Source organism: Talaromyces marneffei, chromosome 8, assembly GCF_009556855.1.
Source record: "Talaromyces marneffei chromosome 8, complete sequence".
NCBI classification, from domain to species: domain Eukaryota; kingdom Fungi; phylum Ascomycota; class Eurotiomycetes; order Eurotiales; family Trichocomaceae; genus Talaromyces; species Talaromyces marneffei.
The window spans coordinates 63,269-86,835 of NC_072355.1; the positions used below are offsets into that span (position 1 = coordinate 63,269).

A 23,567-nucleotide genomic window follows, 5' to 3' on the forward strand; every position below is an offset into this window, starting at 1 on the left:
TTATGGCATGCAAGTGCGGGCCGTTCACCGAAGCCGATCGGAAAGATTGTCTCCCTGTATAGATTTTCCAAGGTGTTTCCTGGCGCCTGGCAGATTTCAGGCAATCCACTACCTGGATTTCTAGATTGTCGTTTGGGATCAGGTATCCGGAATATCTGCACCAGTTCTGTAACCCGGCATGTGAATTCGGGTTTAATACCTAGTGGATATATTGGGATTGGAATAGGCATTACATAATTTTGAAGCATATGTGACCGGATCCTGCTCGGCGCCTATGGCTGAGTCACGAGAATCCTGTTAGATTGTAAGGGTGGGGACCATCGTTTTCTGCCGGATTATTGCCAAATACGGGTTGGCATAGGATTACAGCCAAAAACAGGTGTAAGGCTGTGAGCCATTCACAGCTTCTATAATTTACACCTGTTTCCACAGTTTCTCCGACAAATCAGAGATGGGCGGTGAGGACTAGCGCGCTGAGGGGTGCAACACCAAAAAGGCCTGGATCAAGCATACTAGATTACAGGAGATAACAAGCAAGAATACCATTCTCATCCTCTACACCAATTATCTTTCTTGATTTTATCGTAACCGTGTGCTGGATTGTATCGTACAATCCAACAAATCCCCCTGATCCACGATTACCGGATCAGGAAACCAAAGAAAACGGCCAGGGATCGTAAGCACTATAAGCAGCGTAAGCGTTAAAAAGTAACTTAAGCATGATAAAAAAAGAACTTCTCACCTTGCGTCATCGCTTCAACCCTCACATCACCTTTCATCATATCACTGTTGTGTTATTTTTTCTTAATGCGACACCTGCACATATTTCGGTTGGCTTAATGGAGGGACCCGTAACAGTGACAAAATTACTACTCTACAGTACGGCTATCACGTATGTGGTGATGGCAGCACGCAAGTCCGAGATACGATTAGGACTCAAGTACTATCACGACAAGGCGGAACTTTACCAAGTGGGGAAATTATTACCCAAATAGGAAATCTCAGATAGCAAGCAACACACCAACGCTAGGAGGAAGTTCTGTTAGGGGAACGACTCAAACACCAACTCAAGTTATACGAGAACTCATAGAATAGATTGCTCAACTTGAAACTCAGGTCTCACCATCTTCAGGAACAAGACTCAAGGCAAACAGACCAACGCCATTCACTGGAGAACACAAAAAGTTACGATCCTTCTTGGCACAAATGAACCTACACTTTTCGGCCAACTCTGCCAGCATCTCAGTGGAGGTGGATAAAATTCTGGAAGGGAAAGCACGAGCATGGTTTGAAGAAACCGAAGACGAAAGAGACGATGAGATCACCGAAAATTTCAAGCATACCACGGAGCGTACCTAGCAACTCCTCTGCTGTCCCCTCGGCATCAGCTGTCTCAATAGTTGAATCTTTAGACACTAACATATTATTTAGCAGTCATGTATAGATATAGCTGCTAGTATTCAGAATGATAGGTGGCTCAAGGGAAAAGAGAATGATCGATCGAGCCATGGGCGATAACTAGAATGACAAGTTTTATGGAGAACTAGACAAAAGTTACTAACCGTTGTTCAATGAAGCACTCATCAACTCAATAGTCAAATAATCTATCCCACACGATGATGCTTACTCAATGAGCAGTCAAACCATTCTACACGCATCTGTAAATACGGTACACCCTCAACCAGGCAAGTACTGATGTGTATTTCTTGGCAAATTGGGCCACATTTGAGTGATTCAATAAATAGCCAACAACTCTGCCCAACAACAACGACAAACAAGCAACTCCTGTGACCGTTAAACATCTGTACACCTTATTAAAGATGATCAAATATCTCTGGTATCCCGAATACCTAGGTAGAAGTATCTGTCGAGCCTAAAGATCTGGCGTATTCTTCCTGCATGATTCCAGAGCCCATTTACAAGTGGATCAAGAAGAATAAAAAGAGGACCTCGATCAATCACAATGGATGAGCCGAAAGTTTCGCCTTCAACTGCCCCTTCAACTGCTAACTATGAGCAGCCAGATAACGTCAGTCCTGTACCATGCCGAAGAACCACACAACTGCTACTGACCTGCCAGCAAATTCAGATGGGTAAATTCATCCTCTAGTCTCATGAACACATGTAATACATCGTATACTAACCATCCCACCCTGTCAATTACCGTCCTTCACCGCCTGATACCTAGAACCACCTGATGCCTGATTTTGATGAGTTATCATACAAAATATTTTGAAGCTTTACAGCACCATGTGATAATAAAATATAATAAATTTTTGTTGTAGCACTAAATGAAATATAAGAAATCGAATAAGCATAAAAATTAGTCCCGAAAACGCGCAGGGGGCCGGATCGTGCGGCCCCTACGATTTGTAGTAAAAACCACCCCATTATCCTCTGTATGAGCCTGAGGCTGCGCTTTTGGCTTTACTTGCTTGGAAACTTGCTTAGTTACCCTTTTTGGAGCGCTTGGAGTTGCTAGAACATCATTTTGAAGCTGTAACTGAGCTAACTTAGCAAGTTCTTGCTCGTCCTTGAGGCGTTGTTTTTCCGTAGCCTCTTGCAGGCGCTGTTCTCGCTTTTCTTGCCGGATTTGAGCTCTCTCGGCCTTTTCTTGCTCTTTGGCTTGCTTTGTAAGTTGTTGTTGAAGCTTTTTATCATCTTTACGAGCCTGCTCCTGCGTGGCTTGCTCATCCTTTTTAAGTATATTATCCCGCGCTTGCTGCACCTTTGACGGGCTCATAAAAAGTGCTCCACCCTCATTTTCTGTAGGAATATCGAATAATAAAAGCTTTTCTTTGGTTGGGCGCTTTTTTGCATGAATAAGAGCTCTTTTTAGGCCTTCATTTTCAGTTTTAAGTAGAATATTCTCCGTAGAAAGATGGAGCATTGTATCCTTGAGCTGTATCGCTTTTTGATCATATATATCCTCAACAATGCTTTTCATAAGCTTCCTAAGCCGTCTCCAATCCTCAGCGGGGATAATTGAAGTTGTAGAATCGCTAGATGAGGGCCGGCTCTCAATTTTCTTGGTAAATTTTTGTATGACAAGATCCGGATTGAAGGGATATAAACCAGTATGCTTGAACGCTGAGAGTATATTCTCGCTTGTAAAAGTAGCCTCCCAACTCGCCCAAAAAAGCCTAAAAAAGTCCCGTTTTGTAAGCCGGGTGAAGCCCTGGCAATCATTTATAAAGCGCCTCAATTGCTCCGTATAAGCCGTAGAAAGAGGTGAGAAAATAGCGACATCAAGAGGCTGTAAAGTATGTGTTGAATGAGCTGGGAAAATTGCCAATAGAATTCGATTCGAATCACAGTAGTTAATAAACTTCATTGTGACGTGGGATCCATGGCCATCGAGAATCAAGAGCCGCCATCCCCGGCTTGCTTGGGATTTGGTCTCTTTATCAAAAACATTGACTAACCAGGCGAATCCAACCTCATTATTGGTCCATCCTGACTCTGAGGCTGTAAAATGGCAGCGGTGTTGGTTAGGATCAAAGTCTTGAAGCTATGAATCCTGTAAATCGCCTGATTTGGCCATATAGATAAGAGCAGGCGATATAGCAGTTCCATTGGCACAAATACAGCCAATTGTAGTTATCCATTCCCGGTTTCCATCCTGTAGGTGTTGCTTATATCCTCCTTGCTCATATTTGCGCCGGGTAAAGATTCTCCGCTCTTTGGTGCTTACACCAAGCATAAAGCCTTTCTCATCCATATTATAAATTTGGTCTGGCGTGAGGTTATATTGCTCGATTTTCTGGCCAATAAGCTCAAAATATAATGTATATTTGTATGCTGAATCTGCCTTCTTTCTATCCGAATCGAGGCCTTTAGAATAGCGAGAAATAATCTTATCCGAATGAGCCTTGAGCCAGCGTGAGGCCCAGTTTTTGCCAGGCTCTTTACCAGAGATCTCTCTTGCAAAGTTCTCCAACATGGAATTTGTAGGTGGCAGGCCGCGCTCGGTGAGTTGATTTATCCATTTTATAAGCGCTCTCGACTGCTCCTTGCTCAGTAATCGTTGGTTGTTGTATTGTGCTTCTTTTAAGCCTGTAACCCCGCGAAAACGCTTTGACAGATTTGAAGGGTCAACACCATATATTCTTGCTACCAAACTGATATTGGGCTTTTCTCCTGGCTTCAAGGAGCGTAATGCTTCAAGTGCGAGCTCATATTGACCCATATTGATTGATTTGACGCGGTTAGAATTCTCCGTGATTTTTCGCGATTTGGAGCAAAATCAGGTATCAGGTGGGTCTAGGTATCAGGCGGTGAAGGACGGTAGACTAGCACCTCCACCTTACAACAGCGACAAAGAAACAACTCTTCAAGCTGTGATTACTACAAATATGGCATATCCTGGCTATGACTCTGCAATAGTATCCTATATTCCTATTCATTTTGATTGCAAAACAAGTAGGTTCACAATAACTAGTTATATTTCACAGAAGATCATGATTAAGCCTTATATTTAACTAACTTACCTGACAGACGTTATTTTACGGCTATCCCGGATACGGTTATTGCAGCGCATAAATCCACTCAGCTGCTCTCATTGGATATCAACCGGTCCTCATTACAAGGATTTGCCAAGAGACCTCCTTACTAAAATAGCGCGCACAGTTCTACTGTTACGAAACCAATCACCTGCATATGCTATGCGATATAAGAAACAGACCGGAAGGAACGATTGGACAACAGAAACGGAAAACCCAAGAAAGATAATTGGACTACATAAATCACGTGACCAAAGATATACTCGAAACCACAGACACCGATAAGATACGAAGTATATCTTATGAAGGAACGTGATTGGATAGTATATTATATACTTGCTATGGGATACTCAGGAATGAGTATAAAGTATATAATATAAAATATACGGAACAGGGAGGACTGGATATATAAGGACACTCATTCACCATCATGTATTTAGTTCTTCATAGTTCTTTGACATAAGTCACTTGAATACAACTGTAACGATGCTGATTCCTAACTAGCTAGGGTAGCCTGTTGACTGAGAAACTACGTATGAGGAAGGAAAGAAGAGAAATATCCATCACCGCTCGCTAACAGCCTTTTATACGCGCACTAAAGGACTCAGCGGTGCCTAATTAGGAAACCCTGAGGACAAAGAATAACTCTTGTTACGGCTTCTCAACTAGGGCTTAGGGTTCCGTCACGGGACCGCTGAGTCCTCTGTCCGCGTATCGCCAAGTCCGTCACAACAGTGAGAGTCAGCAAGGCATTCATACTCGTACGGGCACCAGGCTGTACGGGGGATCTCTTCTATCCTAGTTACGTTTAAGACTTCCAGACACAAGTTCGACTATTGTTACTTCGTTCACTCAAGCCACTCTATCGACGATTATCAAGGAACCTTTGTGTGGTTCAAACCAAGCCTAGCGTACCTCGACACAACGCTGTTTAACTAAGACAGATCCAGGTCCGTGACATCTACACACAATTATGTAAGGCCACCTGTGCCAGATAACTAGTTAACTAATTTTCCCTCTTAGGTAGACACACAATACAATACATTACAGCGTCCCACTCAAATTCTCATTACCTTAATATACCAGTAATTGGCCGGCCATACCTCCTGGTATTCTCCAATTCACAAAAATTACCAATCTATTTTTCTTTGACTAGTAGAGAGGATAATATGTACTGCAGCCAATCATATAATATAAATGATAATTAACTAGTCAAAGATACCCGTGAAAGAAAGTAAGTTAACTAGTTAGTTAATCTATTTGAAGCCCACGGCTTAGAGTGGGGTTTCACAGGAGTCAGGGGGCCTACCCTACACAGTACTGCTAGAGAATTAGCCTGAATAGTAAGTTAGGCTAATGCCGGTATATATTACCTCATACTAGAACAGCTCATAACTAACCAATAAATACCTACCAATGATCATATGGGCTTTTTCCTTTGACTAAATTCATTCTTCAAAATGTACCCGTTTAGCCGTTCAACATGGCTCATCGATATAACGAGATGCCCGCGGGGTATTTCCTGTGAGAGTGCAGCGACCATAATAGTCGATGTATAGATGGAAGAGGGTTCACGCTGTTAAATCGGTTAAGTATTGATAATCTACTAAATTTCCCATAAGGTGATTCGGGATTCACCATGTTGTTTGATAATAGGCGACGTTAATGCCTAGTTATATAGGTATCTTAGACAGGGTTCAGCGACAGACCAAATGTGCATTTAGGAGCGGGAAGGACTATAGTAACTATCCGATGGTGTCACGCCAACCACAAGAGACGTTGATATAATTATACATTCAATTTCAAAGCTACGGACTCTGTTCAATCTATGCAACAAGTCCACCTTAAAACCTAGTTTAGAAGCTTAACAAAGCTTGTGATCCTGTCAACGCTTTAGTACATGGCATCTAAATTGACTCTCCATGCCCCTAACGTTACTTTAAATGTAGCCGAGGTCGATATCAGTTCATCCGGTGGTTCCACAAAGTACTCATACAAACCATGATTCAATGAGAAATTGTTTTTGCCACTGATCTGAACTCGTAAATTGTAGTGTAAATGCCCTTGAATGCTATAGAAGTCATAGGCTTGCTATGCAGATTCATTTCCAACTGAATCTGAAACTGGTCAAGCACTCAAACTGTAATTCACATTGCTTGGTGATACGAGAAATGTGTACAAAAACAGAAGTCAGAAAGGACAGATCACAGGTCTAGGATTGAAGCTTTCAAGGCCAGAAATGAGGCATTGTTAAGATCTAACCCGCTAGCCGATACTCCCCGTATTCAATGTCCATCTGAAGAAGCTTATACGTACTAAAAAAAATATACAGTGCTTACTAGTCAAGGTTACACGTACCTCGATCGACAGAGTCACTAATCCGAGCCTTGATAACTAGTACCTGCAGTAGCTTTTGTAGGTTGTTTCACAATCTATCCCGCAAGCGAAGGAGAAAAACGTACAAACGGCAATATTGCATTGTTCTTGGGTAGTTTAAATAAGTTTCGTATGTATCTCTTCCAAAAATATCAACCATACATAATCCGAATCTCTAACAGGTGGTAGATCTCAGTCTATATGTTAGGGTTATATGTGATTTTCGGGTTTTTGCATATTCCATAGTGTCCTCAAAAACTGTCGGAGAGAACGTGATTCGAAAGCAAAATTAATTAATCCTTTACTAAAAACGCCTTCTTTATTACTTGTTCATTTTATCCCATCAATCAAATGGATTCTCTTCATTTTATTTCCGCACATTTCGTCTGTCCTCCTGACTGATACCGCGGAAGGTCGGTGAAAGACACAGTTTGATAATATGAACATTGCTTCTATAATATTGTTCCGCGTAGGTTTGAAGGTATATAAACTTAACTCATGTCTACAAATCTCAAGAAGTACTCAAATATCAATTGTTTGCCCTTCTTGATTCCATCAATTTTGGACCGATGATGTCTCACATGGCGACTAGACCATTGGCTCTTGCGGCTATTGCCGCGCTTTTTCACCAGGTTGCTTCTCAGCAAGCCCCTACCCCAGATAATACAGTTTCTCTGCCGACCTGGAAATGTACAAGCTCCGGCGGCTGCGTTCAACAGTCGACATCTATAGTAGTGGATTGGGTGTATCACTGGATCCACACAGTCAATGGGAGCACATCGTGCACCACATCCAGTGGATTGAACTCAGCTCTATGTGGAACGGAAAAGGAATGCTATACAAACTGTGAAATTTCACCTGCCACCTACGATGGCCTTGGTATAAGAGCTTCTGGAAACGCTTTAACCCTCAATCAATATGTCACCAGCAATGGAACGACCAATAGCGTTTCCCCGCGTGTATATCTTCTGGATCCCGCCGGAAAAAATTATGAGATGTTGCAGCTTCTCGGTCAAGAGATTAGCTTTGACGTAGATGTCTCTAACTTACCATGCGGCGAAAACGGTGCTCTTTACCTCTCTGAAATGGATGCGACTGGAGGTCGAAGCCAGTACAATCCTGCCGGAGCTTCATACGGCTCTGGTTACTGTGATGCTCAGTGCGGCACGGGATCGTGGTTCAATGGCTCAATCAACACCGGTAGCCTAGGTTCTTGCTGTAACGAAATGGATCTATGGGAAGCAAACTCCCAGGCCACGGCTTTGACGCCTCATCCATGCAGTGTCGATGGTCCGTATGGCTGCTCTGGTAGCGCATGTGGTTCAACCGGAGTGTGTGACAAGAATGGCTGTGGATTTAACCCATACGCCCTTGGGGACCACAACTACTACGGCTCGGGTTATACAGTGGACACAAGTAAGCCTTTTACCGTTACAACACAGTTCGTGACCAGTGATGGCACAAAAACCGGAGCCTTGACCGAAATTCGTCGATCTTACGTTCAGAATGGCAAGGTTATTGCGAATGCTGTTGCGTCCTCGTCGTCCGGCGTTTCAGGGGCAAATTCCATCACAGAATCTTTCTGTACTACGATGGACTCCGAAGCCGGGACACTTGGAGGTCTGAGGACAATGGGTGAGGCCCTCGGTCGTGGCATGGTCCTCATCTTTAGCATTTGGAATGATGCAGGCGGATCCATGAACTGGTTAGACAGTGGTAACTCGGGTCCATGCAGTAGTACCGCAGGAGTTCCATCCACCATTCAGGCGAATGACCCCAGTACTTCGGTTACTTTCTCAAACATCAAGTGGGGTGATATTGGATCTACAGGTCCTAGCCCTGGAGGAAGCAGTTCATCATCGTCGTCGTCGTCGAAATCGTCGTCGACGACAATTTCAATTACCCACAGTACGACATCATCATCAGCAACGACAACTACAACTAGCACTGGAGCAACTCAGACTCATTGGGGCCAATGCGGGGGCACGGGTTACTCTGGTCCTACTGCTTGCGCCCCTCCGTACACCTGTAAAGCGCAGAATCCGTACTATTCGCAGTGCCTGTAGACATAGTGCCAGTCTATATGTATGTATTGCCAAAACTTCGAGGTTTTCCAGCCAGAATTATTCGATTTCCTTCTTTTCTATCTCTGAATTTGAAACATAGCCCGTGGTAGATGTAGCTGCAAAAGTGTTATCCAGTCTTTCTTTTGAATGCGAAAATGGGGCCTAACACGATCTTGGTTCGGCAAGGTCAGTCTAAGTCTTTTCCGTCAGCATTTAAGGAAAGTATGAGTTGTAGGAACTTTTATATGGTATGTTCCATATAGACGATTCATTCCTAAACCGTCCTACATAACGCTAGACAGGATCTAATTGCCGTAAACATTGCCGATTAGGATGGCCAGTGCAGAGTGAACTCGTTCGGCAGGGACCTTCTTACTGACCTTGGACGATGGAGCGGTTTAGGATTTTTTACAAGCCCCTGACCGCATGGCCCCCTGGATGCGAAGTGCCTATGGCAGCCTATGCCAGAGATTTTCTTCCTAAATAGACACATAGAATACAATACATTACGCGCTCCACTAACGTTCTCAAGAATTTATACATGATCTGGGTCTTGGTAGGCATTGTATAGGGTGCTTGCCACGCGCACGTGCCGGATTACCAATACAAAAAGGTTGTGTTCGGGCTATTGAACCAACGTTCAGGGAAGAGTTTACTCTGATCTGCCTCGTAGTAGATGTTCGCCAAGCATTAGATTCCAATAACTGGCGACCGAAAAGCCTACATTAATTTCCCTAGATCACAAGTCATTATTAATGAGGCAAGCTAAGGGCCGAATTAGGCGAAGTACACCGTAAAACAGTACCAAGGATGCTCCAAAAAGTAAGCTGTTTGTACGCGGGGTAGATCTCTTGATGGGGTAGAAAAGACCGTTGGTGACATAGCTTGGAGTATTCTGATTGACTAGATTCAAAAATTGAGGATATTTTCCTTATAACACCAGGAATTGTCAGCCATACACTTTGCAGGGTGAGGCTATTTGACCAGTCTTACCCCTAAGGTCACTAAGGGCTATGTGGATATGAACGTAATTAATGATCAACCAAAATCAATAGTTCCTTAGGCTTTCTGCATAAACAATATGATCCTCATGTCTGTTATGCACAGGCTGGAGAAGCCTAGCGTGCCAATAAAGTCCTTCTAGAATATCCTGCTTTCCAGCAGGAATATTTATTTCATGGCGGAACTCCAGGGGTATACAGTGCTTTACGCAAAAGTTTTAGAGGGAAGAAACTTGTAAGTAGCATTATTCAGGCTTCAAAATCGGGCATAAGCTAATAAACCTGCTATAGGTTCTGCAGGATGTTGTGGCATAATGCGAAGGATAATCGCTTACTTGATATATGACCGAAGATGAAGAGAGATGACATTCCCAGTTACTGTTCCCGTCCTGGAGCCTGGTTTGGCTGGAGACTCCTACCAAGCGGGCCAAGATGATTAGGTTTCGCAATACCGAAGAAACCACCTATGGACCTTTATTCCATGAGTCTTATCTCTAGGGAATAGCTTCACTAAGAAGCTTTTGGGGGGACTTGTATGGTTTTGTTTTATGATCTTTATATTGATTTGAAGGCATGCTCTGCCCGGAATCATGCCTTGAAGCAAGCCTTGTGTAGGCTTCAATATGGGCTTGCTCCTATGGAGTTACATTCTCTTCCTCAGCTCATGTCTTGTAAGTTTTCTATGATATATGTTTAATCCTGATCTTTTCGCTCCCTTAGCCAGTCAAATGCAAAGCATTGGCATTGTCACATTAGATTCGTAATGTACCGTGATTTGGCAAGTCTTGCCATTAATGCCGATGTCCTATGAAAGAGTATCTAGGTATCAAACCAGAACAACATGATGTAAGGCACTACAATAAGTAGTATAAAAATAGAGTGATCAAGATTGTTAGATATCAATCTGTGTTTGTTTAGACACCTCGGCTCCGAAGAGCATCTGAAGGAGTCGCTCATAGTGGACCGTGAACATTTCATGTATGGAAGAGAATGGAGGAAACTTTAAGACAGTATATCAACAAAGCCACAATTTGCTCTCCCCATAATAGTAGTGGCGGGAGATATAACCCTCAAGGAAGAGGAAGATAAGAAAAAACTAGACAGAGACCTTAGCAAATCTAGTGCTTGAGCTTTCGCATGTATTTCATTGTTAGATAACAGGCATAAACCGTTGTATAAGTGCCAGCAACACCCGTAATCCAGATAGGACGATGAATCATAAGCGAGGTCTGGAGGAGTTCTTTCTTCGGTTTCTCTATTCAAAACAAGTCACAGTTAGTCTGAGTTCTTTCGAATAGAGAATCAGAGTCAAGATTAGGGACGAACCGGTCTGCCTGAGACTTCGCCATGTTGTTCCCACCTGTTCGCGGGCACGACTTGGAATCTTGAACATTTCACGCAGGATTTGGCCTGCTTGAGAGACGATGGCGGAAGACATGTTGACTCGATTTTAACTGAGCGGAGGTTACAAATGATGATTGAAGATATAGGTGAGAAGTGGGGTGGCAATGCAGTTGAGTTGTCGCTTCCTGTCTCTTAGGTGCCTCTTTGCGACGGTAAATAAGCGAGGAAGGAATCGAGTCCCTCGGCGATGGATGCACTCTTGATCAAAGGAGTGTTTCTTGATGAAACAGAAGGGATGATGATGAATGCTTCCAAGGGCGAATGGTGTACTGGATGAACACAGTCCAGAAAAGAACGCAGCGAACGAGAATGGCGGCACAAATGTTATAAGTCATCAGGTCACGCCACACCTATGCAATGTCCATTGCCTGGGCTGCGGACGAGGATGGCCCCGTCGTTGCCTGACACGATAGTTATCTGGGAATGAAAATGTCAGCCAGGGCTGGTGGCCAGTCAAAAAGACTGATTCCAGGGAAAAGAGGGTCCGAACGCGCCCTCTCCTTGAGAGACCACGAATCATACGCTTGGCTGGGATATGGGATATCAATGGGAGCGAAGGAGCGGGGTTGCGTCGTAGAATGAATTTGCTAGCAAAGTCGTTTCCTGGCATACCGGGCCAGCTGGGGTTATCGAAGGCTGAAACATGTACCTCATCAGTATACTCAGAGTACCATAGTATGGTACAGACCGGCAGATCAGAAATAGAGTACATGCGGCGGGATTGGGTGGGGCTAGAGTCAGTGGAGTCGTCTAAAGTAAGTCCGGGGGTGGATTCAACCCCGGATTAGGTCCCCACTCTGCCAGTATCGTACCGGTACAGTACGTAACTTTACTGCTCTACTGCTCGTACTCCTAGTAGTTATATTATGTACTACTCATAGTACACGCTGTATCACACACTCACACTGAAAGCATACACAAACACACACTTGAATGCTTCCAGGAGCATTCACCTTGCTTCCAAGTGCGAGTTAGTAATGACCTCCTCAATCTTGAAACGTGTCTCGGGATGCGAGGCATTTGCGACCGTCGACTTGCGCAGTCAATCATTGGACCATTGATCACCCAAGCGCAGTAACCCCCTGGCTTGCGGTGCCGAATCAAATCAAGGTAACGCGTAATGTCCGTCTTGCTCTTGTAACTCGCCACTTGATGATCTTGCTTCTACATCATATATTAGGTAAGCATATTCTCTGTGACCACGACTACGTTGACCTCACTATGCAAAATTCTTCTACTTAGCCTCTCACCAGGCCTAGCTCCCTATACTCATAGTACAGACGTGCGATCACAAATGATCAAAAAATCTATGGACTTGTTGAATGACCCAGGTAGATCGCTCACGTATACCAGCGACACTCATGACTCCCTCGTCCGTAATGTAGGAGTCAATCAGCGCCGCCGGAACCCACTCAAAGTAGACGTTTTTCACTGCCAAAGCATCGTCATTCTGCTCCCCGCTCAATTGACTGTCAATTACGCCGGCCCCTTTCACCCCAGCCAATCTCCACGCACACAACACTTCCGCTACATCGTTGTCCTCTTCTGCATGGCTATCCATTGATTCAACTTGGGCCACTTTATCTAATTCGCTGATGACAAGGATTTTGGCCTGTGGCGAGAGGTGTTTCGCTGCCAGAATCGCAGGTAAGCTGCCTGTTTTGTTACTCACTGCCCCGTCGAGCCCTGCGATGCGGCGGTCGGCGCCTATCAAAACCACATCAACATCTCTCGCTGCTAGTGCTGCTGAGCAGTCTGTGTATAGGGTTATATTGATTTTGGGTCTAGTAACATCCTTGCCGAGCGATTTATATGACGATAATATTATCGATGCGAGGGACACACCTTCATAAAGTGGCCTTGACTCCAAGATCCGCAGATCTAGAGTCTCGAATGAGAAGTCGCAAACACCACTGCTCAGAAAGTGTAGGATAGATTCTCTGATTGTGGAACTTGCTGACAATGTCATTACCCTCAAGGTCTTCCTTTCTTTCATATCTCCCTTCCCGATTACTTCGTCCCGAAGATAGGCGTCGAACGCTTCGCAGAGCCTCTTTTTCATCGCTTCCCTCTTTCCAATTGAACACTCGACGATGCGAACGATATCGTCCTCGCAATCCCGCTTTTCGTAAACCTTCTCCAGGTCCACAAGGACAGAGAGGAGCGCACTACCAATGGCTGCACCCATTGATTCTCTACCGTTTGTCCAAATATGCCACGATATGAGCCGCACGTTCCTCCACCAGACACCCCATTCATCCTCGCTGCTCTCAACTCGCACTGTTGATGGTCGCACTTCGATCAGAATATCTTTGAGAATGCTCAGAGCGATGGTAGCCAACTCTCTCGCCCCACTCTCGTGATCATTCTGTAATTGCTGTAGACCTTCCCTTAAGCGTCTTCCCGCTGTATTTCCGAGCTCGTATTCCGGGTACACGTTTTGTAGTGAGTCGGCAATCCGCGGCACGAGTTTTTGGCCACATATCGTCGCGTCAACTCCTTTCTCGTTTACTCGTGACAGAACTTCGTCTGGGTCGTGCCAGTTGTAGAAATCATGTTCCCAGTCCAAAGTAATGCCGTCCCCGTCATCATTGTCGCAGTTCTCAGCCGGCTGTAAGGCTTCCGTCCGATCACTTGGCGACTTGAGTAGGAACGCAAACGGGTAGATGGTCCATTCTCTACCAACTGATTCATCCTTAAAAGAGAAGACTCGTCCTTTCCGCCATGGTTTGACTGTCGACGATGTCAGAGATGTCTCCTCCTTCAATTCTCTCCATGCTGTCTCCACCGGTGTCGCATCCGTCTGGGGATCGATAGCACCAGCGATTGGTGCGAGATGACGTCTATAGCCAGCAATCCTGTTAGTTTCCCTTCACCTTGACCATGCTTCGTAGCTGTGAGGGTAGTAAAAGATGAGAACGTAACGGGTAGGTGTGAACCTTGTCGCTCCGCCGGAACAAGGCGACTTTAGTAGCATGTGCATTGGCATCACAGAGCTTGAAGAGAAAACTAGACACGGCCGATCGCTTCTGAAGGGTCGTGTCGCTCAGCATTCGTTGCGGTGGTGAGTCTGACATATTCCAGGTATGCTTTGCTGCCTTGCCAAGACGATCAAATAATATTTCTAGCAGGAACGAGACGGTTTGGTTCGACGAGGATGGATGACGACCCGGAATGACACTTCCCGCTTCGTAGACCATGCCGCGTTATTATACTAACTTACCACTCTGTCAGGTGTTTACGAGTTTACTCGCTGACTTAAGATGCTGGACAGATGACATCATGCGGGGCTCTTGTCCGACGACTTCCTGATACCTAGGGGATATAGTTATATCCACTAACGTAGGCGTTGCTGATGCTTCCAAGATTACCAGAGGAGAACGATGTTCCAGAAGTCGAATGAGTAACTAGTAGATATATGCTAGGTATTAAATTAACTTATGGGGGTCAAATTTAGCGTGATAAACGGTACCTAAGGACGGAGAATCATTTTGTTTGTGCTTTCCTCTTTCAACCTCGACAAACGAAATATCACCACCACTTCTTTGTTTACTCTCTCTCTCTCTCTCCTTCGCTCCTTTTTGTTTCTCTCGCTATTTTTCCGAGCTTGATTGGCCGTTCTCTTTCGGACACACTCTTTCTCTCTCACTTTCTTTCGTTCTGACTGTTAAGAAATCCAGACGTGCACCGAGACTCGTTGTAAGCTTGACCAGGAGACAGTTATAGTTACAAATGACGACAAAAAAGAGTACCCGTGGTCTCTGACGCAAATGGGGATGTGGTAATGGCTTCATGCCTCAGTTCACCAGGCCGGGTTCAGAAAGAGCAAGTATATCGAGGCCTCGAGACTCGAGCCATTGCCCCGGCGCAGGACCACCAACAACCCAGCTTCGGAGATAGAGCGGTTGGCGACGTTAGAGTCAAGCCAAGACAATCAACACTAGATGCCTTGCAGCGAGAAAGAGAGACACATCTGCAGCTAACACCAATGCCTTCCACGCCACCTCCTCGCTCGCTAGCTCCATCGGACCTCTCGCCGGCTACTCTATCTGTGTGGAGAAGACTATTCTCAAGCCCACCCGTACCCCTAGAATTTCCAGACGAAAATCGACCACCCGGAAGTTTGGCTCTCGGAATAACCGGCAGCCCTAACGCTGGCCGAACGCAACCCTACGGCCGAAAGAGAATCCTGACAGCTAAAGGGGCCCAAGGTAGCTCCTCGGGCTTGCTCATCGATGAAAAAGACAAACTTACTCCAGCCTCAGATACGGAGGGGACGAAGGATCACAAGAAGAAGAAGGGAAAACAAAATCACACGAGGGTGCAGAGAAAGAACAGGATGAAAAAAGTGAAGATGAAGATGCAGATGAGGAAATTGAAAATGTAAATGGAGATGAAGAATAAGAGCAGAGAAGAGAATATCCAACCGCCAGTCGAATCGGCTCTTGGATTGGATCCTCAAACTTTCACTATGACAAACCAGCTGAATTGGCAGTCTCAAATTCCTGGAGATGAATGTCCAAGTCAGATTACAGCATCGTCTCTTCCGCTTGCTCAACAAGGGGCAGGAAAGTCGACAATCGCTTCTGATTCCAATGCTTCTGACACAAATCCCAATCCCAGTTCAGCGAGGAACTGTGATACAGACGTCGATGCTCAATTCTCTGGTCATAGCAAGCTAGAGCCGCCTTTGCTTGCTCAAGTGTCTTCTAATCAACACCCCGCAGCAAAGCTATTAGGTGTTTCTAAATCCAATGATTCAGATACAGATTCCGATACGACAAGTGACTCTGATATAGACTTCGATGCCGAACTTTTTGGTCATCTCAAGGAGGAGCCGCCAAAGCCAGCTCGGATGGTGTATCGCGGTTATCTTCCACCTTGTGGTGGCGACTATAATTACCTTGATTATTGGGATGCTAGTGTCCGTGATCATGAGAGGCTTTTGCATCAAACCCAGCGGCGAAGTGGGCGAATACTATCGTAACAGGAAAGCTGATTGCTGAAAAAAAGAGTGTTGGAAAGAAAATAACACCCCTCCATTGATGTTTACGACATGATAACCAGCAGTGGCAATAACAGAAATTTTTGAATGGAGGACAGTGGAGGACGAGAACGGAGAGAGGAGGACTAGGAAAGAATTAATGCAGGTCTATCAAATGGATAAATGGTAGTGGAGAAAGAATCAAAGTTATCACTTTTGTCTATTCCCTACATCATAGATCAAGAAAAGCGTGAGATGCTAGAAGTAAACTTAGGCAAGAACGACATATCAAGGACTGTGACAATACTTGTGGACTCGACGTATTCTTCGGCGGGAAGTATTGGAGAATGGAGATTAGGGAATATTCACGCCATTTGCGTCTTGTTCAGCACCAACACCCTCAACAAATCCCTTTGGGGGCTCCGTCACCACAAAATTCCAGCCAAACTTATCTTCCGCCGTCCCATTCTGAATGCCCTTCAACATCTTTAAAAGCTTCGCACAGACCTCACCGCCGCTTTCATCGCTACCCACGTCGAACATAAATTTATCATTTCGAGATTTCATGGTGATCGATTTGATCGGCACCAATGCAGCAGCTGTTCCAGCCGCAAATACTTCATCGAATTCTCGTATTTCTTCATATGGGATTCGACGTTTTTCGACTTTATATCCAAGCGCTTTAGAGGCCAGTTCGTAGACTGATGCTGCCGTGACAGAGTCAATAACGTTTTTGCTATCGGGAACAACGATCGTCACGTCATCTTTGTCGACGGGGTTCTTGCGCACACCGATGAATGCCGAGGTTGAGAATTCATCAATCTCAGAGCGAGTCTTGCTGTCAAGGTGTAATGTGATTCCGTATTTCTCGGCGTATGCGCGTTGAGAGTGTCGAAGAACAGGAGCGTAGTTTCCACCGACTTTAGCAGAGCCGGTTCCCTCAGGTGCGGAGCGGTCAAAGTCTTCCAGAATCAGAGCGTCGACGGCGTGTACGCCATGATAGACACCGGTCGGCATAACGAACACGACGAACGTATATTCATCCGGTGGGTTCAAACCCAATTGAGCACCAGATCCGAACATCAAAGGACGGATGTACATTGCGGCTCCGGTTTCGTGCGGAGGCACAAACTCGGCGTTCGCAGCAACTGCCAAATTGACGCATTTCATAAAATGTTCTTCTGGTATACGTGGCATAGAGACAAAATCGGCGGAGTGTTGCATGCGGATTGCATTACGGTTCGGTCGGAAAATCGTGACGGTCTTATTGTCAGGGGAGCGGAAGGCTTTCATCCCTTCGTAGGCTTGTTGGCCGTAGTTCAAGGCAGGTGCCATGCCGTGGATTTGGAGATGCGGAGATGCGACGAATTTGGGTTCCAACCAGGCGCCGCCACCAGAGTAGCTGAAGTGCGATTCGATATGACCATTGACTGGAGATCAATTTAGCGATGGTCTGATGACGCTCCAGTTCACCGGTGAAAAAAATGGTCTTCATTATACCTTCACGAACTTTGAACCCGACATTATTCCAGTCTGCGATTGGCACAACATGGTTAGTTTTCGAGTCTTCATTGAATGCTTTTTCTCGTGAGATTGGATTGGATTGAATTATTCCTCACCAATGGTATCGACGGGTGGTGGCGGGAATACTGATGCCATCATGGTTCGTAGTGTCTCAGCGAACGCACAAAGGAGGTATGTAAACGAATCCGATTAGCAGCCGGGGACGAATGATGTGAGTTGTATGTCGTGCGGCTCTTCTCGAATCTTGACAGGTCGGGGATCCAACTCTTGATTCAGCAAGATATGGAGCGAGCCTCAGTCATGGACGATAGACAAACAATCAATCATGACATTTTTCCCCGCAAAGGTTGAGAAAGTTAAAAACTAATCACGCCGATATCGGATCCGCCCCCCGATCGGGGAGCTGATGACTCAGCTCCGATTGGCGGTGAGCCTAAGTTAGGTAACTAAGTTCGGTCTTGCATCACTTCCAATCTTAATTAAGGGCGTGTGTACGGCCAGCCGGCCCCTGCATATCGCCCCCAGTCAGATTCTTGAGAATTAGATGTGCTCGAATCGAATGTCCTTCAAATCAACCGTTAATGCATTATCAAACCCAAGAATAGAGCAGAATGAACTCTCATCAAATGCGTTAATTTTTGTTACACAGGGTTAGACCTTTGATGTGCAGGTCTTCTGACTCGACAAAGTTCAATATTGGTTGTCTTCGTCTTCATACTTCCAAGTAGTCAAACTATCGAGTAGATAATCCGCAAGCAAGCAATAGAGACGCAAATTTTTAATAATCATCAGTCATTATAGTTTGTCATTTTCATACATGGATGTTACATTGCAAGAACAAGATATCACTCTGGCGGCGTAAAGTATCGCTTGAATCGCTCCAGTCGACACAAATCCAACTCCACCACGACTCTATGACAATTCATCAATAGAGACGGAAATCTCACCGCCCAAAACCGCAAGTAGCCTTCCGGGAGACCACCGATGTGCGCCTTGAGATGCTCCGACATATCGTTGTAGTGATTTCGTTTGTTACGTAGAGCGCGCAACAGGTCGAGCATGCGTGATCCCGTGTACTTGCGTTGTTTGCCTAAACTATCTTTAAACTCCTTCGGTAAGAGTTTGAGGAAATCCATGTCCGGACCCATGACGTTGCGGGCAACAGATTCAAGGTACTGAAGTGCTAGAGATGGTGGGTCGCGAGGTTCAAATTCGAAGTGGTCGGACACATCGCAGAGGAAATTTAGCCGATCTGCCGCATTCCAGAAAAATGGATGCATGAGAACCGTTGTTGCATCAGGACTAGGACCATGTATTAGCGGTGTTCCACAGTTGTCCAACTTACGGGGAACGTAAAAGATACATACCGACTACGAGGATTCAGTGAAAGCATACTACGAATGAGGTCATCCGCCTCAAAGGCATAGTCACCCAAACGTTCGAGTTCCTCAAGATTGTAATTGCCCTTGACAATATTTGCCTCTCGCATGAATTTGCCGTCCTTGTCGTAAGGATGCCCTCCGCGTGTAAGAACATAGTAGAAAACGCAGCCCAACGAAAAGATATCAATGGCACGGGTGGCTCGTCGATTTGTCTGTGGATCGACTACCGCCGGTTCAGATGACTCGGTATGGTTCGAGTGTCCACTATTGATTGCGATAGCAGACTGTTGGTCTTCATCCACCAGCAACTCTGGTGCGCGCCATCCGGATGTGCCTGCTGCATGCGCTGTAGTAGCTCGGAAAGAGCTTTGATTATCCTCGAGCTTCTTACACAAGCCAAAATCTGAAATCAAAAGACGAAGCGCCGGATACTGGCTGCTCATGCTGCGGCCGCGTGGTGCAGCAACGAGAATGTTCTGTGGTTTGAGATCGCGATGGACGATCTTGAGCGAGTGTAGATACCGTACACCAAGCGTGATTTGCCGTAAAATATCTGGAACGTCCAAGCCGCCTTTTACCAACTGAGGATAGTCCTGCGGTTTCTCGACTACCTCTTGAAGGGAAGCCGGACAAAGCTCCAAGGCGATGTACAAAAATCCCACGGCCTGCTCACGACAATAATATCGGATTACGTTGCTGTGGTCGTCGCTCTCTTGTAACAAGCCAACCTCATGAGACGCTATATCGAAGAACTCAACTAGCATTCGCTTGACAGCCACATCTCGTCCATCAAAAGATCCCTTGTAGACAATAGTTCCATGGCTGCCATGACCCAGTACCGTATCTGTATACACTTTGAGCTGACCAATTCGAATGGCGCCGTCCATCTCATAAACTTCATTCGAAACCTGACGAGACAATTGTACATCCGCTTCGAGTCCCGATGGGGGAACTAGTGATTTGACTTGATCAACAGTCTGTGACAGGGCTTTTTCCTCATCAGAGCCAGGCTTAGCTTTTCGTTTATGAGCTTTGCCGCCTCTTTGGCCCCTTTGACGTTTCTTCTTTTTGGGTTCCTGGAGGTTCAGCTCGTCTCCTTCGTCATCAGGTCCTCGCGAAGGTTCGCGGATCCGGACTCGAGGTGTCGTTTCGGGATCGCCAGACAGAGACGAAGCCCGCTCATTCCGTGGAGTCGATTCGTTGTCAACCTGCAAATCCTCCAGTTGAACTGATGCTTTCCTAGGAGTTGTGAATTCGGAGCGAATACCAATCGGACTGGTATCTCGTTGGAAGGAGCTCACTGTCGGAGATGTGGGTGGCTCAGAAATATGTTGATCGTAAGCGGCCAGGATATTCTTCAAGTCCAGCTTTTGTTTCAAATGTTCTTGGAACAACGCCGAATTCACCCACAGGAAATAGCCGAACAGAGCAAGAATGGCCAAGACGAATATATCCGTTCGGTTTTCCCATCCTGTACGAATAATGACACTTTGCCTAAGAGCAGGAGATGCAGCAAGGTATGCCGGAGAGCTGACCACATCACGAGGTGTACCGTTTGGACCACCCCCGATGGCTGAAGGGCCGGAGATGCTATGCATTCGACTGCGACGCCCACCATGGCTGGTCGGCATGTTGACCGAATGTACGCCAACGAGAGCTTTGCGCTGCCGCTCAAGATCCAGTGTGAGTAGTGAGTGACCATCACGGAAAAAGTCCTTGTTGTAACACTGAGCCATGCCTGCACGGCCTGTCACTAGAGGGTATGTTCTCTCAGACATGGCGTACCATCCACCAGCCTCGGTGCAATCGATAAAAACTCGGTGTTCGGTGTCGGGGGAAGCAGCATAGTCAGGATCAGGTGGCTCGAGGGGTTGAGAAAGCAAGACGAGTGGCAGAGGAGAATCTGGAGACTTGACATTGACCGGTCGGGCTACATCGAAAACTCGCACGACTGGAGACGAGAAGCGTTGGGTGTAACGAGGGCGTTCCATGCGTGAATGATCGAAGCCGAGAACGACACCATCGTGCATGCTGTATATGTGACTTTGATCCATGGTCTGATAGTACTGGCTTTGGAGATCAACGTCACGATTATTCGGTGCCCATTCGGAATACTTCAAAGTGCATATAGGCTCGCCGGTTTCCGTATTCTGGATAGCGACGGCATACTCGATACGGCCGATGGTCAACGTCCCTGATGTACCTCCACAGTGGCCACCATCCTCATCGGAGTTGTCATCGTCGAGCATATCGTCGGTAGCGAGTCGGTCGATTTTGCAGTTGTGGTCGGCGGAAAGCGGGCCGCGAGAGCTGAACACACGGAGGACGTTACCAGTACGAGCGTCAACGGTATATAGAGTAGTCTCTTTACGGGCAGTGTAGGTTACTGCTGGATCTGTTCCGGAATATGGCGTTTCGTTGACAAGGTCCTTGACGGTTAGTCCTAGCTTTTGAAGGCCACCTTGTCGTCCGGGGCTGAAAATATAGAGACTGCCATCCTTGCTGGGTTCAACAATCCAGAGGAAGTCGTCGTCTCGAATCGAGCTTCCTGTGTCGAAGCCGGTGGTTGAGCGATTGTGATATATACTTTCGACCATGGGGCTACTGGGCACTTCTAGGGCCCATCGAGGGGAGCCCGTTTTGCGATCTCGCGCATGAATGGTACCATCGACGGTCGCCAACAAAACAAAATCCTCAACCTCCCAGTCCTGCAGGGACCGCGCTTGGAGCTGCGACGCCAGGAGGGCAGTTGGACTGCTCAGCTGGGCAGGGGGGGCTCGAACGGCACGACTATCAGAGCCTGCCAGAGCCAGAGTTGCTAGGGCGCTCACATCGTCCGGATTGATCTTCTTCACGTCCGGCGGCATATGTGTGTGAGTATCTCGAAAATAAGTATGGGGGCTTTCGTCGACAATGGACTGGCCCGTTGGGCGCGGAGCCGCATATATTGAAGACGATACGACGGCATCGTGTTGTTGAGCATGAGACAGCTGCTGCGGAGCTGTGAGCAGGAGCGAAGGGAGGAGGAGGATAGCGGCACTGGCCGGAAGCACAGTCGGCAGCTTCCACCGCATGATTGGGAGATCAAGCAAAGAGATGTATCTCGTTGCAGTTCGGCGAGGAACTCATCTCATGGATGAGGAGGAGGAATAAAGCGAAGGGGAAGGGGAGTAACCCTGAAATGTATTTGATTGGAACGAAGGTATTTCAATATGTCTGATCTCGATCTCGACGACTGCCTGCGGCCGGAAGCAATGCGCAATACACGGCGGAAGCCACAAGAACGAGGATCAGGAGGACGCTAGTAGGATAAAAAAGGATCTGGCAATGACTTGGATAAGTTGAAGCATGAGGGAACATATAAGCAGGAGATCAGTCGGGGCTGGGGAGGGCCAAAGAGTACACTTAGCACTGTGGATGTGTGCCGGCCGCTAAACCACAAGCGGCGTAGCGTGAGCCAACAATGGAATATGGAAGTGTGTGGAACAAGCCTGTGATAGTGTGACACTTTGGTATGTATTTGCTAGGGTCCAGACGCCATACGGAGCAAACGTTGTGCTTCAATGACTTGAAGGAGCGTAGCGAGTGAGTACAGCGTCAGCCAAGCCTTGTTTGCTGGCGGATGCCACGATCGGTTAACGCTACGGGGTACTCAGTAGATCGTGGCCACGTACCAGTTCAATCAACAAGAAGGCCAGATTTACCAGTGCGTGTACGTATTCGGAAACTTGGGATACTAACTTAACTAGTTAGTTATTGGATCGACCAACTTGGTGTTAATACGTACTCCATATATCCACATGCTATGATCGGGTAATCGGTAGTTATTGTGTTCCACGGTTCCACCGTGATTGCAAATACTATGGAGTAGAAATGTGCGACAGCGGCTTTTGCACGAGGACGAATTCCTCCTTCTATCCGAGACGGGCGATGGAGCCCCTCATGTCTAGAGAGGAGATGCTTCACTGACGACGACTCACGAGTTCGTAGCCTCCATGCAACCTACCCTGTGTCACCGTGTGTGTCGCCGGATCGGAAAAGTGTTTCTCCGCCACCGATTCTCCAGACGCAAAGAGTCAAGGTACGGATTTGCGTTGACCCGCACTGCCACCACCCAACAAGGGCGCACCAGCCCAATGCAAACAATGTTAACCGGTTCTATCTCGTTGTCAGAAATAGCGAATTACCTAGGTAGAAACGAGTGTTCCATTCAGGTGGGAGGTTCCTAAGTAGGTACGCCGGCCGAGGAAAAAATATATATATATATATATATCCATCCATGGATTGCATGTGATATATCGTCAAACCAGAAAATGCACATGTGTCAA

The 23,567-nt window shown here is 46.3% G+C and overlaps 6 protein-coding genes across 6 annotated transcripts; 2 read left to right on the forward strand and 4 right to left on the reverse strand.

Moving 5' to 3' along the window:
* Nucleotides 1-7,450: 7,450 nt before the first annotated feature.
* On the forward strand, nt 7,451-8,944 carry EYB26_009377 (uncharacterized protein; the record flags this gene model as incomplete). The annotated part of the gene is made up of 1 exon (XM_054268627.1): nt 7,451-8,944. The coding sequence occupies one exon, from the start codon at nt 7,451-7,453 to the stop codon at nt 8,942-8,944; it is 1,494 nt and encodes a 497-aa protein (XP_054124602.1).
* A 2,119-nt stretch (nt 8,945-11,063) lies between these two features.
* Nucleotides 11,064-11,383, reverse strand: EYB26_009378 (uncharacterized protein; the record flags this gene model as incomplete). The annotated part of the gene is made up of 2 exons (XM_054268628.1): nt 11,064-11,200; nt 11,272-11,383. The coding sequence occupies 2 exons, from the start codon at nt 11,381-11,383 to the stop codon at nt 11,064-11,066; spliced, it is 249 nt and encodes an 82-aa protein (XP_054124603.1).
* Nucleotides 11,384-12,637: 1,254 nt separating this feature from the next.
* Nucleotides 12,638-14,549, reverse strand: EYB26_009379 (uncharacterized protein; the record flags this gene model as incomplete). Its single annotated transcript, XM_054268629.1, has 2 exons — nt 12,638-14,192; nt 14,275-14,549. The coding sequence occupies 2 exons, from the start codon at nt 14,547-14,549 to the stop codon at nt 12,638-12,640; spliced, it is 1,830 nt and encodes a 609-aa protein (XP_054124604.1).
* A 584-nt stretch (nt 14,550-15,133) lies between these two features.
* Nucleotides 15,134-16,336, forward strand: EYB26_009380 (uncharacterized protein; the record flags this gene model as incomplete). The annotated part of the gene is made up of 2 exons (XM_054268630.1): nt 15,134-15,670; nt 15,845-16,336. The coding sequence occupies 2 exons, from the start codon at nt 15,134-15,136 to the stop codon at nt 16,334-16,336; spliced, it is 1,029 nt and encodes a 342-aa protein (XP_054124605.1).
* Nucleotides 16,337-16,687: 351 nt separating this feature from the next.
* EYB26_009381 (uncharacterized protein) lies at nt 16,688-17,995 on the reverse strand (the record flags this gene model as incomplete). The annotated part of the gene is made up of 3 exons (XM_054268631.1): nt 16,688-17,763; nt 17,834-17,866; nt 17,953-17,995. 3 exons carry the CDS (start codon nt 17,993-17,995, stop codon nt 16,688-16,690), a joined length of 1,152 nt encoding a protein of 383 aa, XP_054124606.1.
* Nucleotides 17,996-18,702: 707 nt separating this feature from the next.
* EYB26_009382 (uncharacterized protein) lies at nt 18,703-22,313 on the reverse strand (the record flags this gene model as incomplete). Its single annotated transcript, XM_054268632.1, has 2 exons — nt 18,703-19,159; nt 19,225-22,313. 2 exons carry the CDS (start codon nt 22,311-22,313, stop codon nt 18,703-18,705), a joined length of 3,546 nt encoding a protein of 1,181 aa, XP_054124607.1.
* Nucleotides 22,314-23,567: the final 1,254 nt, after the last annotated feature.